The sequence below is a fragment of the Benincasa hispida genome, chromosome 8 (assembly GCF_027475165.1).
Source record: "Benincasa hispida cultivar pf3 chromosome 8, pf3_genome.v1.1, whole genome shotgun sequence".
NCBI classification, from domain to species: Eukaryota; Viridiplantae; Streptophyta; class Magnoliopsida; order Cucurbitales; family Cucurbitaceae; genus Benincasa; species Benincasa hispida.
Genome location: NC_143485.1, coordinates 1,271,914 through 1,287,761, shown reverse-complemented (window position 1 = coordinate 1,287,761; position 15,848 = coordinate 1,271,914). Strand labels below are relative to the sequence as shown.

The 15,848-nt window shown below is 36.3% G+C and overlaps 1 protein-coding gene across 1 annotated transcript; it reads left to right on the top strand.

Annotated features, from left to right (window-relative positions):
- Positions 1–575: 575 nt before the first annotated feature.
- Positions 576–1,092, top strand: LOC150034285 (uncharacterized). Its single transcript, XM_090316384.1, has 2 exons — positions 576–805; positions 972–1,092. The coding sequence occupies exons 1-2, from the start codon at positions 576–578 to the stop codon at positions 1,090–1,092; spliced, it is 351 nt and encodes a 116-aa protein (XP_090172510.1).
- The last annotated feature ends 14,756 nt before the right edge of the window (positions 1,093–15,848 follow it).

Here is a 15,848-nt window from a genome sequence, read left to right as displayed (position 1 = left end):
CAATAAATATTGGATTGAATGTTCAATTCGGTAGATTGCATGTTTAGTCGGACTTGTAACATTAAATTACTATTAACCTATCAGGTACGTAGTTAGACGAGCAGTATAAGTTGATGACGATAATGTTTAATGGCATGAGTTTTAATTTGATATCATGACGTTGGTCATCATTTAGGATCATATGAAAAAGAATTATTTTTGAAAGACAATATTTGGAATTTAGATTCTAGACTTAGATAAATGATATTGCTTAATTCCCTGATTGACCTAAGTATTGTTCAATGAAATATATAATGAAAACCGACACCCTCGAACACTCTTTGATTATGAAATTATATTTGTTTGTCTTGTTTTATTGTTATTCACTCAAAACATCACTCAATTTGACTTGCCAATTTCCTAGCTAAATTTGATACGGTTCTAAATAGTTAATTAAAAACTATTTGTTTAATCCCTGAGAACGATACTCGGTCTCTTAAGCCATTTTAATATATTATATAACTTGACCTAAGCTCGGGATCTTGAATGCACTTATAAATTCAAATAACATTGAGTTGAAACCAGGGTTGATTCAAATGACAAAGGACATTGCTTTTAGAAGACACCCTGTTGAAGATCCTCACAAGCATCTGAGATCATTCCTTGAAATTTGTGGGATGGAAAAATTTAATGGAGTTTCTAATGATGCCATAAGGCTGAGATTATTTGCTTTCTCTTTGCAGGATCGAGCTAAGGATTGGCTTGAATCAATTCCATCGGAGAACATTGGAACATGGGATGAACTAGCTCAAATCTTTTTGAACAAGTACTTTTTGCACACCAAATCTTCCAAATTGAGATATGAGATTGTAGCTTTTTCTCAATAGCCCGATGAATAACTCTATGAATTTTTGGGAGAGATACAAGGATTTATTGGGGAGATGCCCACGATATGGATATCCCAATTGGTTGCAAATTAAATTTGTCTACAGGGGGTTGAATGGTAACACTAAATCTATTCTAGATGCTACAGCTAGGAAGTTGATCATTGGAAAAACTTCTACTGAGGCTTATGCTATCTTGGAGGACATGACCATTACGAGTTATAATTGACCAAGTGATAGAGATTTTACCACTAAAATTGTCGGAGGGTATGGAATTAATGAGGTAAGTACCATTCAGGCTCAATTGACCATAATTACTAACACTTTGTCTAAATTTGTTGTAGGAGAACAATTATTAAATTCCCCATCAATAACTTCTTAAACAACCATGAAAACCTAATCTCAACAAGTTTGGGGTGAATAGAAGAGTGACATGGCCAATTATGTTGATAGAGGACAGTACAGGGGCCAAAAATAAATTCTTACTCACTATCATTCTAGTTTAAGAAATCATGAAAATTTTTCCTATGCTAACAATAAGAATGTTTTGCAGGCACCACCTGGATTCTCTAGTGCAGGGTCATCAAATGTAGAGAGAAAATCTTCTTTAGAGGAGGATATGTTGGAATTTGTAAAGGAATCTTAGAGAAAGAACTTGTGACGTGCCAAATTCTTAGATTGATTTTCATTAACTTATCTTGAAATATTTGGGTGTTATTTTGATAAATTGGGGCTAAAAATTTAATTTGAGAGGTAAGATCACTAATTTAAAAGATATTTGTAAAGAATTAGAATTTTAGTTCAATTTAAGGAAAAATTGGATTAATTTACTTGGAAAAAGTGTAATTTTAACTTGATTAAATATTTGGAAAGATGTAATTTATCCCAACTATTGGATTGTATGTTCCCTTTTATTTTGGTTTTGGAGCCAAAATTAAGTTAATTGGAGAAGTTGATTGGTTTGAGATTAATCTGATAAGACATTTCAGATTTTATCGTCTTTAATTTTGGAGTTTGGATTCAAATTAGAGAAGATAATTAATTTAAAATGAGTTGATAAGAGAAATTTGGATTTAATTTAAATTAATTAGATTATGGAATTTCTAATTTAGTTAGATTTTGAAATTTCTAATTCAATTAGAATATGAATTCTCAAATTAATTAGATTATGAATTTTCTAATTAATTAAAATATGAATTTCCTAATTAGAGAAAATGTCTTATTCGAAAAGGAAATCTAGTCTATCTACTATTTTAATTAATCTACTGCTTCAAGTTATAGAATCCCAAATAACTTAGGATTAGGATTATTTCTCCTCTATAAATACAACCATGCACTCCATTCCAAACTATTCACTTCATTCCAAAGGGAAGTCAATTAGAGAGAAAAATCCTTATTACTTTCACATTTTTTTTGCTGTCTCGCTCTTTGTTTCGTGCTGAAGATATTCCACTTAGAAGCTTCTAAAGATATTTAATTATTTGAGAAAGACAACTTTTTTTTCCAACAAGCATTCATAGAAGTTAAATAAGGGAGGTAAACTGCTTGTAGAGTTTTATCTAGCTCAAGTTCAAGGTAGCAATCTTACTACTAGAACTGTCTTCGTGCTAGACGATAAAATTAAGGATAATTTTGATGGTTCTAAGACTATATGAATCATGATGCCTGATTATAAAGGAAGTATGAACATATGATTGTCCTGTTTAAAGTACGTGATAAATATGAGTATGATCTTGTTTTAAAAGATATTTTACAAGAATGTATGAGCATGACCTAAATCTTATTTAACATATATGAGAATGTATGAGCTTTATGTTATGATTCATGTGTGGGACTCTGTTTTATGATGAATGACATTTATGTTGGTGATAATTGCCCCAACCCGTAGTCATGTACCCACCAGAGCTTTGTGATCTCCTTCGGGATTTCACCAGAGGTTTGTGTTTCCTTCGAGATTCATCAGAGGTTAGTGATCTCTCTCGGGATTTCACCAAAGGTTAGTGATCTCCTTCGAGATTTCACCAGAGGTTTATGTTTCCTACAGGATTCACTGGAGATTAGTGTCTCCTTTGGGATTTACCAAATGTTAGTGATCTCCTTTGGGACTTCACTAGAGGTTAGGTCAGGATTTTCACTAGAGGTTTGTGGGTACATCTCACCAACGGTAGGCTAGTGAAATCCAGGATGAAGGTCACCACTCACTCAGGATTAAGGTCATGTCACCTATGGTCATTTTAGTGAAATCTAAGTCTCAATTATCAACGACGTTATATAAAAAGACTAATCATTTCGTGGTCCGGTGTTATACAAACTCTTTTTATAGGATATCTCCGCTCGCATGTCTCCACATGAATGGTCAGGATTAGACCATTTGTAGCACTTTATAACACTTGTAACATATATAAAGCGGGTCATATCCGTAGTGTCACCAGGATAAGATATCCCTCCTTTATTCTTATTCTATAGACTATTTAAGTTATTACTTAAGACATGATCCACTTGTATGTCTCACATACATGCTTAAGTTACATGAAATAACCAAGGATCTTAGTTTTTTGGATTTGGGTAAATGCTTATAAAATAACATTTATTTTATTGATAAGAATGTGTACGAAATGTTTACAAACTACGAGACCACCGGGAGAATTAGGACACCAATCCCAACAGTTCATTGCCTGAGGGTCGAGAGACAATATCTCTTAGGGGCCAAGTTCGTGGTCAAGATAGACAATAGCTCTATTTGCCACTTTTTCAACCAACCAAAATTGTCATCAAAGTAGGCATGATGGCAAGGCTGTTTAGCAGAATTTGATTTCCAGTTTGAGCATGGACCGGGGAAATGCAACCAACTGGCCGACACCCTTAGCTGAAAGAGTGAGCATGTGGCCTTGTGCATGCTTGTGCATCTGAAAGTAAGTACGTTGACTGGAACAGTATGTGAAACTATCAAGGCACAATTGGCAATTGACACATCGACTCAAGCCATTATGCAGTTGGCCAAAGAAGGGAAGGCACGCTAGTTTTAGGTTGAAGGCGACTTACTCTATGCCAAGGGTAATCGCCTCTACGTTCCCTGATCTGGGGAGCTACGAAGATCACTATTGAAAGAGTGTCACGACACGCCATGGGCAGGACATAATGGTTGGCAAAGAACTTATGTGCTGTTAAAACAAGGTTACTATTGGCCAAGCCTTCGAGACGATGTCATGCAATTTACCAAGACTTGCCTTGTCCGCCAACAAGATAAAATCGAATGGGTGAAATTAGTGGGTCTGCTGGAGCCTCTACCTAAGCCCTGTAGACCGTGGGAGAGTGTATCCCTTGACTTCATCACCCACTTGCCCAAAGTTGGAGAGCTTGAATCGATCCTTGTTATTATCGACCGATTCTATAATATACCACATTTATCCCAACGCCAAAGATGTGTACAGTTGTGATGACTACCCAATTGTTTTCAAACACATCGTGAAATTATGGGGTGTTCCCACAGCATCATTAGTGATCGCGACAGGAGATTCACTGGAACTTTTTGGATGGAATTGTTCAAGATATTGGGATCTACACTGAATATTTCTTCCAGCTGTCATCCTCAAACAAACGACTAGACTGAATGCTTTAACAACATGCTTGAAGAATATATGCGTCACTTTATCGATGCTAGACAAAAGAATGGGGTTCAGTTTTTAGATGTTGCTCAATTCAGCTTTAACAGTCAGTAAAGCTCCTTCAGAAAGATGCCCTTCGAGTCAAGCCTCCGTGAAAGCACACACCTACCTAGAGAAAGCGTCAAGGAGAATGAAGAAGTTAGTTGATAAGAAGTGTGATCCTCTCGAGTTCCAAGTTGGGGACAAAATTCTGATCAAGTTATGATTAGAACAATTCCATTTTCGGAGCCAGAGAGACCAATGCCTCGTACGAAAATATGAAGGACCGGTGGAGGTGATTGAGAAGGTCGGGAAACCTCGTATAGGGTTTAGCTACCCTCGTGGATGAAGATCCATCTTGTCATCCACTTGAGTATACTGAAGCCCTATCACCCCGACCCCGATGACGAGCAGCGTAACATGTTGATGCGTCCACCCATCACGATGAAGAATTCAACTGAAAAGGAGTCACACGAATTTTGGACAAACGTACACACTGTATTGGAAGACCAAGACGAAAATTGACAGGGCTCTTGGTGAAATGGAAAGATCTCCCTTACGAAGAAATCAGTTGGGAGCACGCGGAAGACCTGAAGAATGCTACTCCAGCGATCATTGAGTTTGAGCAGTGTCGGTTGATGGGGACGTCAACCAATTAAGTGCTTGTCCAAGGCCTGTTGTCCATGGCCGCATGCCTAATTCCAACCCCGTTTTATCATGCTTTCACGTTATGTATTTCATTAGTTAAGTTAGTTTGCTTTCCTTGTACTTTTTGTTGTAAGTGATCGCTTGCCCTCTTGCATATGGGGATAAGACTAACCATCACTTCCCCATACCCAGAGTGGTATGCTATAAAGCTATTGTTGTTGCTTATTGTTTTCTAGTTTACTATAATCTTTCTCTTCTCTATTCATACATTCAAACATTTGCGAAAATCTTTTCTCTAAACTCGTTTTCCTGAAATGGGTTTAGAGGTTGCAAGAGGCACCCAGTGTGTTATCAGTGTTCCGTATTCAAATTGGTTGACTTGTTTGTAAGCTGAAACAAGTAGCGCACAATCACTTTCGAAAGTGCAATTGTGACATAGGGTGCATCTTAGGTGCATTGCGGTAAAATTATATGCGAATGACTCAGTAACCATTTTCTATTATTTTTTTTAAGTCATCAGTACAAAAAAAAAATCGACATGATGATCGCTTATTTAGGCTGGAACCCGATCAAAGCCAGTCGGCTTCGGTACAGGAAATGAGCGTCGGTAACCAACCCGAGCCGACCTACCGAGTGGGCGTCCACTTTGCAAATCGCAATAATTCCGTTTCGCGTATCGTTCGCACTTACGCTTTCTTCCGTGACTTCGGGATTGCCTGATTGGTGTCAGTGTGACACGTGGTCAATACTGCGTCATTATGTTTGCGTTCAAATCTCACAGCTTCCCATCAATTACTAAATTTGTATTTTGGCTTTTCGAATATTGTAATCTATGATTCTAAATCTAATATTCTATTTTCTATTTTCTAATTCAAATTCTAAATTCCTAACAGTATAAGCCTATAAGTATAACTATTTTGTATTTTCCATAATTAATGATAATATAAGGTAGTATTTTTCAATGTGGCTGTAATTTGATATTTAGATTTCCTAATTCCTATTTCACTACGGTATTTCTTAATTCATATTCAATTAGTAGTATTTGTTAAAATTCTATTTGATTTCTTGGATTTCAAATATCCCAAATTCCAATTTTTCGAATCTAAATACTTAAAAATTTTAAATTGAATACTAAATCTAAATCTTAAATAAATCGCATATTATAAGATTTTCTGTAATATAAGATTTTTTCTAAGTTTTCAAATAATAAAATAAAATAAAATATTTAAACCTAATCTTCCGATTCGTAAATTAAAAGAGTTTTTTAAAAGGTAATTTTTTGGTTCACGGTTCATCAACTTAAAAATCCAAAATAAATCAAACCTTATCAAATTATTTGAAGGGACAACTGAACAAATGTTTAATTTATAGATGCAATTTTTAAGATCAAAATGTAATCAAAATTTCAAACCTAGCATTAGAATCTAACCTAATGATTAAAAAATCCTGAAATGGAAGGGATTTTCTTTATTGAAAATGAATACAAAATTATTCCAAAAATAACGAAAAAGAAAAAAAAAAATATCGTATGAAGGCAAAAAATAATAAAAGAAAAAAAAATCCCTAGACCATGTATGTACAATTACAATGTCTAGAAACAAAAAAAAGTAAAATAAATATGAAACCAAAAATAAACCTCCACCAATAAATACTCTATTTTTTAAAAAAATCAAACATATACACAACCTTTTCAACCTCATATGTTATACAAAAGTGAAAATAACTTCATTCAGTTACAAAATTAATTACAAAATCAAGCTACCTTTAAATACTAGCATAATTAATTTGTATAGTGAGAGAGAGTAATTGTAATTGAGTGACTACACTTATCTTGAAGCAATCTTGAATAACAAAAACTCCGTTAGCTTCTCCGTGGACGTAAGCCTCCATTGGTCGAACCACGTAAACGACTGTGTTCTTCTTCTTCTTATCGTCTTCCTTTATCGTATACCCCTGACCCACCGATCATATAACCTTAGCAAACCATCGTCTAGCTTTTAGCTAACGATCGTTTAGCTTTTAGCCAACGATCGTTTACTTCTGCAAGCCTCATTGTGTAGACGACCATCATTTAGACGACCTCGTCTAGACGATCTTCAGTAAAGCCTTCATTGTCTAGATGACTCGTGCCTTATCGTCTAGATGACCCCAACTTTACCTTCCATCGCCTAGATGATCGAAGACTCCTCGCCTCTGCGAATTCCGGCAGCCTCCCGACGTTCCTCTCTTTTTTTTTCTCTCGATTCTTTCTTTGCAAAAGAAAAGAAAAGATTAGTCAGTTGAAGGGTTTTTCCAGAAGAAGTTTAAAGTTCTAATCTGAGCCATCAAAGTGTAAAGCCGAGATCATTCATCACATGGATTGTACTTTCAGCACGCGATTTTGTGTTTGTGTGAAGCAACAAGGTGGTATCTGATAAACGTTTAAGGGCCATTGTTCACTCAAGGCCCAAAGAGTAATCATTTCAGTGGGCTTTTCGGCTTGTTTTTTCGCATCTCAAGCCCAATAAGTGGTATCAGAGCCTGTAAGAAAGCTTCAAGATTAGTCAAGATTCAAAGAAGCAATAATCTTGAAGTCTTTCAGTCGAATTTCAATTCAGAAATAGCAGTTGCAAGGTATGACATCGAGAAATTTGATGGAAAATGTGACTTTGGTTTGTAGAAGGCCAAAATAAAGGGTATCTTGGGACAGCAGAGGGCACATAAGGCCCTAGATGATCCAACAAAGCTGCCAAGTACATAACAAAAGAAGAAAAAGAAAATATGGAGCTAACTGCTCATGGAACACTCATTTTGAACTTGTCTGATAATGTCTTACGACAAGTAATTGATTAGGAGACAGTTTACAAGATGTGGAACAAATTAAATGAGTTATATGAGACAAGGAATCTGCCTAATAAACTTTTCCTAAGGGAAATGTTCTTTACATTTAAAATGAATGCATCAAAGTCATTAACAGAGAACCTAAATGATTTCAAGAGAATTACTACTGAGTTTAAGACTCAAGGAGAAGAAATTAGGGCAGACAATGAAGCATTTGTGCTTCTTAACTCATTGCCAGAATCTTACAGAGAAGTGAAGACAATCGTGAAATATGGGAGAGATTCCATTACAACTGATATCATTATTTCTGCTCTTAAAATTAGAGAAATGGAGCTCATTACAAGCAAAGAAGACAAACCTAGTGCAGAAGGCTTGTTTGTTAAAAGGAAGTCAAAACAAAATAATAAGGAGAAAGGCAAAAGAGCTCAAATGATGAAGGAGGAAAAGAGAAGTTCAAGGTTAGATGCAAATATTGTAAAAAACTTGGACATTTAATCAAAGATTGCAGAACACTGCAGTGGAAAAATGAGTAGAAAAATAAGCAATCTCAGCCACAACCCAAAGTCCAACCTAATCAGTCAGGTGAAGCCTCAGTTTGTGAGGATTCTTACTTTTATTCTGATGCTTTGGCTACATCTAATTGCAGGGCAGAAGAAGAAGCAAATAAGAACCTAGATTGGGTTCTAGATTCAGGGTGTTCATTCCACATGACACCTCACAAGGGCAGGTTTAGTACCTACAGAGAATTAGATGGAGGTTCAGTCTACATGGGAAATAATAACTCATGTCCAGTGGTTGGGATTGGTTCAATCTCATTGAAACTAGAAGATGGAACAGTCAAGCTCTTAAGAAATGTCAGATGTGCCTTAGCTGAAGAGAAATTTAATTTCACTAGGCATGCTTGATTCTATTGGCTGTGAATACCGAGGCAAGGAAGGTTACTGTGAAGTGTTGAAGAACAATAAGCCTATCTTTAGAGGGGTGAAGGTAAATGGAGTGTATGTAGTGCAAGGTGTTCATCAGGTACACTTAGCCTTGATTGTGACTCATAATCAGCCTACTGAAGGAGACCTATGGCACAAAAGACTCTCATAATTAGTGCCAAAGGTCTACAAGCTCTAACCAACCAAGGTATTCTACCTAAGGGAGTACATCAGGGCCTATCATTTTGTGAACATTGTGTAATAAAGAAGGCTACTAGGCAGAGCTTTGTGAAGGCTCAGCACACAACCAAGGCCATCCTTGACTATGTGCATTCAGACCTTTGGGGTTCTTCACCTTTTCAATTATTGAGTGGTGCCAGGTATTTCCTAACTTTTGTTGATGATTATTCAAGAAAGAGCTGGATCTATTTCCTTAAATCTAAGGATTTAGTTTTTGAAAAGTTTAAAGAATGGAAAGTTATGGTTGAGAAAATATCTAACTGTCAGATTAAGTGTCTTAGAACAGATAATAGGCTTGAATATTGTGCAGAAGAGTTCAATGTTTATTGCAGACAGCAGAGTATATACACAAGACAGTTAGCTATACACCCTAGCAAAATGGGATAGCAGAGAGGTTGAACAGAACAATAATGGAGAGGGAGAGAAGCCTACTATCTGATGCTATACTACCTAAGAAGTTTTGGGCAGAGGCAGCCTCATATACAGTCTATACACTGAATAGATGCCCTCATGCATTTCTTAACCTTTTAACCCCTAAATAAAAATGGACAAAATAGGCACCTAACCTAAATAACCTAAGGGTGTTTGACTGCACTGGCTTTGTTCATCAGAGTAAAGGGAAACTAGCTGTCAGAGCTGTGAAGTGTATGTTTTTGGGCTTCACAAAAGGTGTTAAGCGGTTTAGAATGTGGCACCCTATTGAGAAAAGATGCATAACTAGTAGAGATTTGATTTTCAGGGAAGAAGAGATGTATATGTAGAAAACTAACCTGAATGTTTCAGTACCTCAAGAGAAGAGTGATACAATTGAGGTGGAGTAAGTTCTAGTTCCTACTTCTGATCCTTCAAGCTCTGAATCACACTTTAATCAACTACCTCATCACGAAGAAGAATTAGAAGATGCTATTATTGATAGTGAGCAAGAAGAACCAGAATTGAGAAGTTACTGCCTAGCTAGAGATAGGCAGAGAAGAAACATTGTCCCACCATCAAGGTATGAAGACTACTTAGCTTTAAATACTACTGATTTGTCTAATGATGTAGAACCCTTAACTTTTGAGGAAGCAGTGAGTTGTTCTAAAGCTAAGATATGGATAGAAGCTATGAATGAAGAGATTGATTCACTGGTGAGAAATAACACATGGAAGTTAACATTCTTGCCAAAAGGATGCAAACCAATTGCATCCAAATGGGTGTACGAGCTGAAGGAAGGGTTTTGTAACGATCAAGGACCTAGATTTAAAGCTAGGTTAGTTGCTAAGGGCTTTACACAAAGGCCAGGTGTTGATTTTAATGAGATTTTTTCTCCAGTGGTAAAACAGACTTCTATCAGATTATTATTGTCGATTGTGGGTTAAAACAACCTAGAGCTTGAGCAACTAGATGTCAAAACAACTTTTCTACATGGCTTCCTAGAGGAAGTTATCTACATGAGCCAACCGAAGGGTATGAGGTCAAAGGGAAGGAAGATTATGTGTGCCTACTGAAAAAATCTATCTATGGCCTCAAACAGTCCCCAAGATGCTGGAACAAAAGGTTTAGTGACTTTGTTTAGAAGAATGGTTTCTATAGAAGCTCCTATGACAATTGTGTTTATATAAATACAGAGTCCTATACTCATCCTATCTACTTGCTATTATATGTGGATGATATGCTTCTAGCAGGAGTAACAATAAAAAAAAGTTGAATAAAGTAAAAGATCTACTGAAATCAGAGTTCGAAACGAAAGACATGGGAAATGCAACAAGAATACTTGACATTGACATTATTAGAAACAGAAAAACAAGTATTCTAAGCATTGATCAGTCACAATATTACAGTAAATTGTTAAAAAGGTATCAAATGACAGAGGCAAAAGTAGTGACTACTCCAATAGCCAACCATTTCAAACTTTCAGCAGAGAATTCACCTAAAGATTCGGACATTGAGCATCAGCAAATCATGTCAATAGTTCCTTATTCTCAAGTTGTGGGAAGTTTGATGTATTTAATGGTGTCTACAAGACCTAACATTGCCTATGCTACTAGCCTGGTGAGTAGATACATGGCTAATCCAAGTAAGAGGCACTGGGAGGCTACAAAGTGGATTATGAGGTACCTAAAGGGTACTACTAATGCTAAACTGAAGTACCAACAACTATCAGACAGTGAACCAGAGTTGTTATGTAGACTTAGATTATGCAGGAGATCTAGACAAGAGGAGGTCATTATCGGGGTAGATCTTCCTATTTGGAAGGTGTGTCCTAAGCTGGAAGGCTACCTTACAATCAGTAGTAGCTCTTTCTACTTCTGAAGCAGAGTTCATAGTATTATCTGAAGTAGTGAAGGAAGTCTTATGGCTAAAGGGCCTCCTAAGTGATTTCGGAATTAAACAAGACACAGTGAAGATCTTTTGTGATAATCAGAGTACAATTCATCTGTCAAAGCATCCACAATATCATAACAGAACAAAACACATAGATGTGAAATATCATTTCATACGACAACAGATAGAAGCTAAATAGATTTAAGTTCTGAAAGTTCATACCTCAGAAAATGCCTCCGACATGTTGACAAAAACAGTCACTCAGACTCTAGAAGTGCCTTGATATAATAGGGTTTGAGCTGAGAGACAAAGGTTAAGTTCATTTCAAGGTGGAGATTGTTATACAGAAGTAAAATTAACTTCATTCAGTTATAAACCTCTCCAACAAGATTGCTCAATTCCCAAGAGGTCACCTAACATAGGATTGCTCCAAGCTAAGCACGTTTAACTTTGGAGTTCTTAAGATTGAGCCACCGAAAAGGAAGATGCACCTTGTTGGTATAGGTAGTAACTTTCAATTCTTTTAAGCCTTTCTTAACCATACTTTCATGTTCTCGGGATCCCTCTCGTTCGAATGTGATACCGGTTCATGTACCCCTCCTGATCTCGGGTCATTACATGCCCACCAGCTTCCACTTGGTTCGTCCTCGAACCACATCTTACTGGGAGAGGTTCCGCTCTGATACCAAATGTAACGACCCGACCCCCTAGGACTTAGGTAAGGCCGTTACTAAAATAAATGCATGCAAAGAATTTAAAACAACGCTCAGTTATTTGAAATAAATGCTAATTAAACAAGAGAAGTTTAAAATACATTTATTAAATGCAATTGTTAAAACAAATAATAGGGTACCCAAAATTCTTAAAGACTAACAAAAGTATATAAAAAAACAATCCTTAGTAATAAATTTTAAAGAGTAAAACGAAATATTAAGAGGAAAATAAGGACTCAAATTTCAAGGTGCGGAAGCGAAAAAGTCTAGTCCTAGTGACACGATCACGAATTCCGCTGCGCCATCGCCAGTTACCTTTTCCTGAAACATCAACATAAGAAAAGATGAGTATGAAATACTCAGTAAGTAGCCCCACCACTGGGGTCAGGCTAGGCATCTATGTCCTCTAGATACCCGCATATGGCACATAAACACATGAAACAGACAAGAGACTTGAGTCCTATCTTATTGTAGTTAAGTATGCCCACAAAAATGGTGAATCCCGAAGGAAACACAAAACTGGTGAATCCCGAAGGAAACACAAAACTTGTGAATCCCGAAGAAAACAAAAACTGGTGAATCCCGAAGGAAACACAAACTGGTGAATCCCGAAGGAAACACAAACTAGTGAATTCCGAAGGAAACACAAACTGGTGAATCCTGAAGGAAACACAAAACTGGTGAGCATCTAACTAATCAATGAGGATATTCACATAGTCTCAACGTTCAAAGAATCAACACCATACAATTCTAAAACATACATGAAATCCTTGGTACCATGACTCCATCCTTGGTACCATGGCTCCATCACATACACATAATCCTCAACAACATATTATACAACATTCATGTAAACCTTACATCATAATTATACAACATACAAGTATGCCTCAACACCAGCAGATCCGACGTCGACATAAGAAAACACATACCATCACATACTAACGATCAAGTGCTTAGGTGTTTATTTAAACAATTCAGAACTCGTGCCAGAACATACTTTGATTCAAGTCATACTATCAATCAACATTCTAACAATTTACCATAACATACACTCACCATGCTAGCATACAACTAAAGCCTGGCCCGTGGGCAGTCCCAGTGGTAAGATTACTTACCTCGAAGTTAAAAATTATGTCTAAGTGACAAGCAAATTAATCTTCCTCCTAGCTTAGATGGATCTTGAATTAGGCCTAAACATAATCCAAATTTACAATTAATAAGAAAGAGCTTAGTTCCACTAACCAAATTATCCAAAATAATTCTCAATAATCTTACCCAAAAGCTTGTCGAAACCACAACTAAAATCCTCTTGACAACACACTTTTAACTTCAAAGCTTCTCCAAAACTTGATTTTTAAACCCAAACAAATATGTGTCAATAGGTTGAAGCAGAACACCATTAGCCAACAAATCCAATTAAAATGGCACAATCTTACCCCAAATCCACAAGCGGATCCGAAACACCCTTGCGTGACTGTCTGGTTATAAATCTTCAGATCTGGGCGCGAGTGATTGTGGGATCTCGAGGTTCTGGGCGACGACCTGCAATCCACGGAGACCTGCGCGGATTAGCGAACGACAACATCGACGATCAGAGGCGGCGACTACTTCGTGGCCCAGACGACTGAAGGGAGTCGAGTCGACACCGCTGAACAGCTGCTTGCGGTCGGAAAAGGAGGCGTGGCGTTCGTGGGTTTGGACGGAGGCGACGTTCGTGGGAAGAAAGGAAAGGGAAAAATTTGGGCGTGCGGTGCGAGGAAGAAGAAAGAAAGGGTTGGTGGGGGGTTTTAAAATATAATAATAATAAATGTATTGATGGGGGGTTTAAAATATAATAATAATAAATGTATTGATTGGGGGTTTTAAAATATAATAATAATAAATGTATTGGTGGGGGTTTTAGAATATAATAATAATAAATGTAGGATTGATGGGGGTTTTAAAATGTAATAACAAAAAAAAAGTGTAATTATAACAAATTCTTTCCGTTTCGAAAGGAAAATTTAATTCCTGCCAACTTTCACATTGAAATTTAAAATTTAATCATTTTCCGCCATACTTAAATTCCAAAAATGCCCTCTGACTAAGCAATTATTGAATTACCAAATAATAACGTTACTGAAATTACATTACTATATATAAAAAATGTGCGGGGTTTTACACCTCACCTCTGCGAATTCCGGCAGCCTCCCGGCGTTCCTCTCTTTTCTTTTCTCTCGATTCTTTCTCTACAAAAGAAAAGAAAAGATTAGTCAGTTGAAAGGTTTTTCCAGCAGAAGTTTGAAGTTCTAATCTCAGCCATCAAAGTGTAAGGACGAGTTCGTTCATCACACGGATTGTACTTCCAACACGCAATTTTGTGTTTGTGTGAAGTAACAAGGTGGTATCTGATAATCGTTTAAGGGCCATCGTTCACTCAAGGCCCAAACAGTAACCATTTCAGTCGGCTTTTCGGCCTGTTTTTCCGCATCTCAAGCCCAACATCATATTTGGAAGAAACACAAATCCTTCTCTAAGTACGAAGTTAGAGGACATAGAATCTAACAAAATTAACAAATTTGACATCCTTTCAACTCTATGAACGACATTTGTGTCACTGTTATTACTATACGTAAACAGTGTATTTGCAGTTGCATCCATTGGACCACATACATTACTATGCATGTACTGTGTATTTGAGATACTGTCAACATCAACAACTATACACATAACATTCACTAACCCTTTTGAAATAATTAACATATACTAAATAATGTCACTATCTACTACAATCGTTATTAATTTAGAGTAATTTAACTCATTCATCTATATGATAAGTCGAGAAATAACTTGGTTGACATGCACTAAGTTGCAATTCAACACCAATATACTCTCTATGTTGACTGATATTGGTTAAAGAGGGATATTAAAAGAAGTTGATTTGAATCCATCATAACGGTTATTCACATCTCAACTACTTCCGTATACCACAATAATTAGATTTGATCAATGTTTAAAGCCAATGAGATTGCTAATTACGCTATGAACACAGTAAACGCAAGAATGAAAAACGACAATTACAAATCCATCCTTGTTACCCACCCTATTCTGTTTAATCAATCAAAACATTAAAAAATATTAAAAATATATGATTTAAAATATCAAATATCAACAGTATCTTTAGGGGATGAGTATGAAAAAATTTCTAGTCAATTATGCCCTTTCATACATCTATATATTTACTATCAACACATTTTACCAGCAAGTTGGTAACACAAAAAGAAAAGAAAAAAAAAAAAGAAGTAAATAAGCAAATCCTTCAACTCAAAATGTAATTCATCTCCCAGATTCATGTACAAGTAGGGAGATGCATTTTCCAATGATGTTTTGTTTTAACATCAGAGGTCAATTTTATTACCTCTCAGATTATGATTTTTCACCTTCCATTAGTACTTCTAAACATTTTTTGGCCTCAATTAAGACATTAAGCAAAGTTATACAAAGGACTCAAACACCTTATGTTGGAGAATTGATTAAGTTGGTAATTTTTACCAATTCAATAAATAAGTTAGTGGTCCAAACATTGAGTTCGATTGAGTTGATAAAAATTACAAACTCCACTCGGAAAGCCAAACACCCCCTAAACGAGTTTTTTCAGAAGCTTCATGTATGTCATGGTAGGTACGAAACCAGACATCTATTAGATGTCGA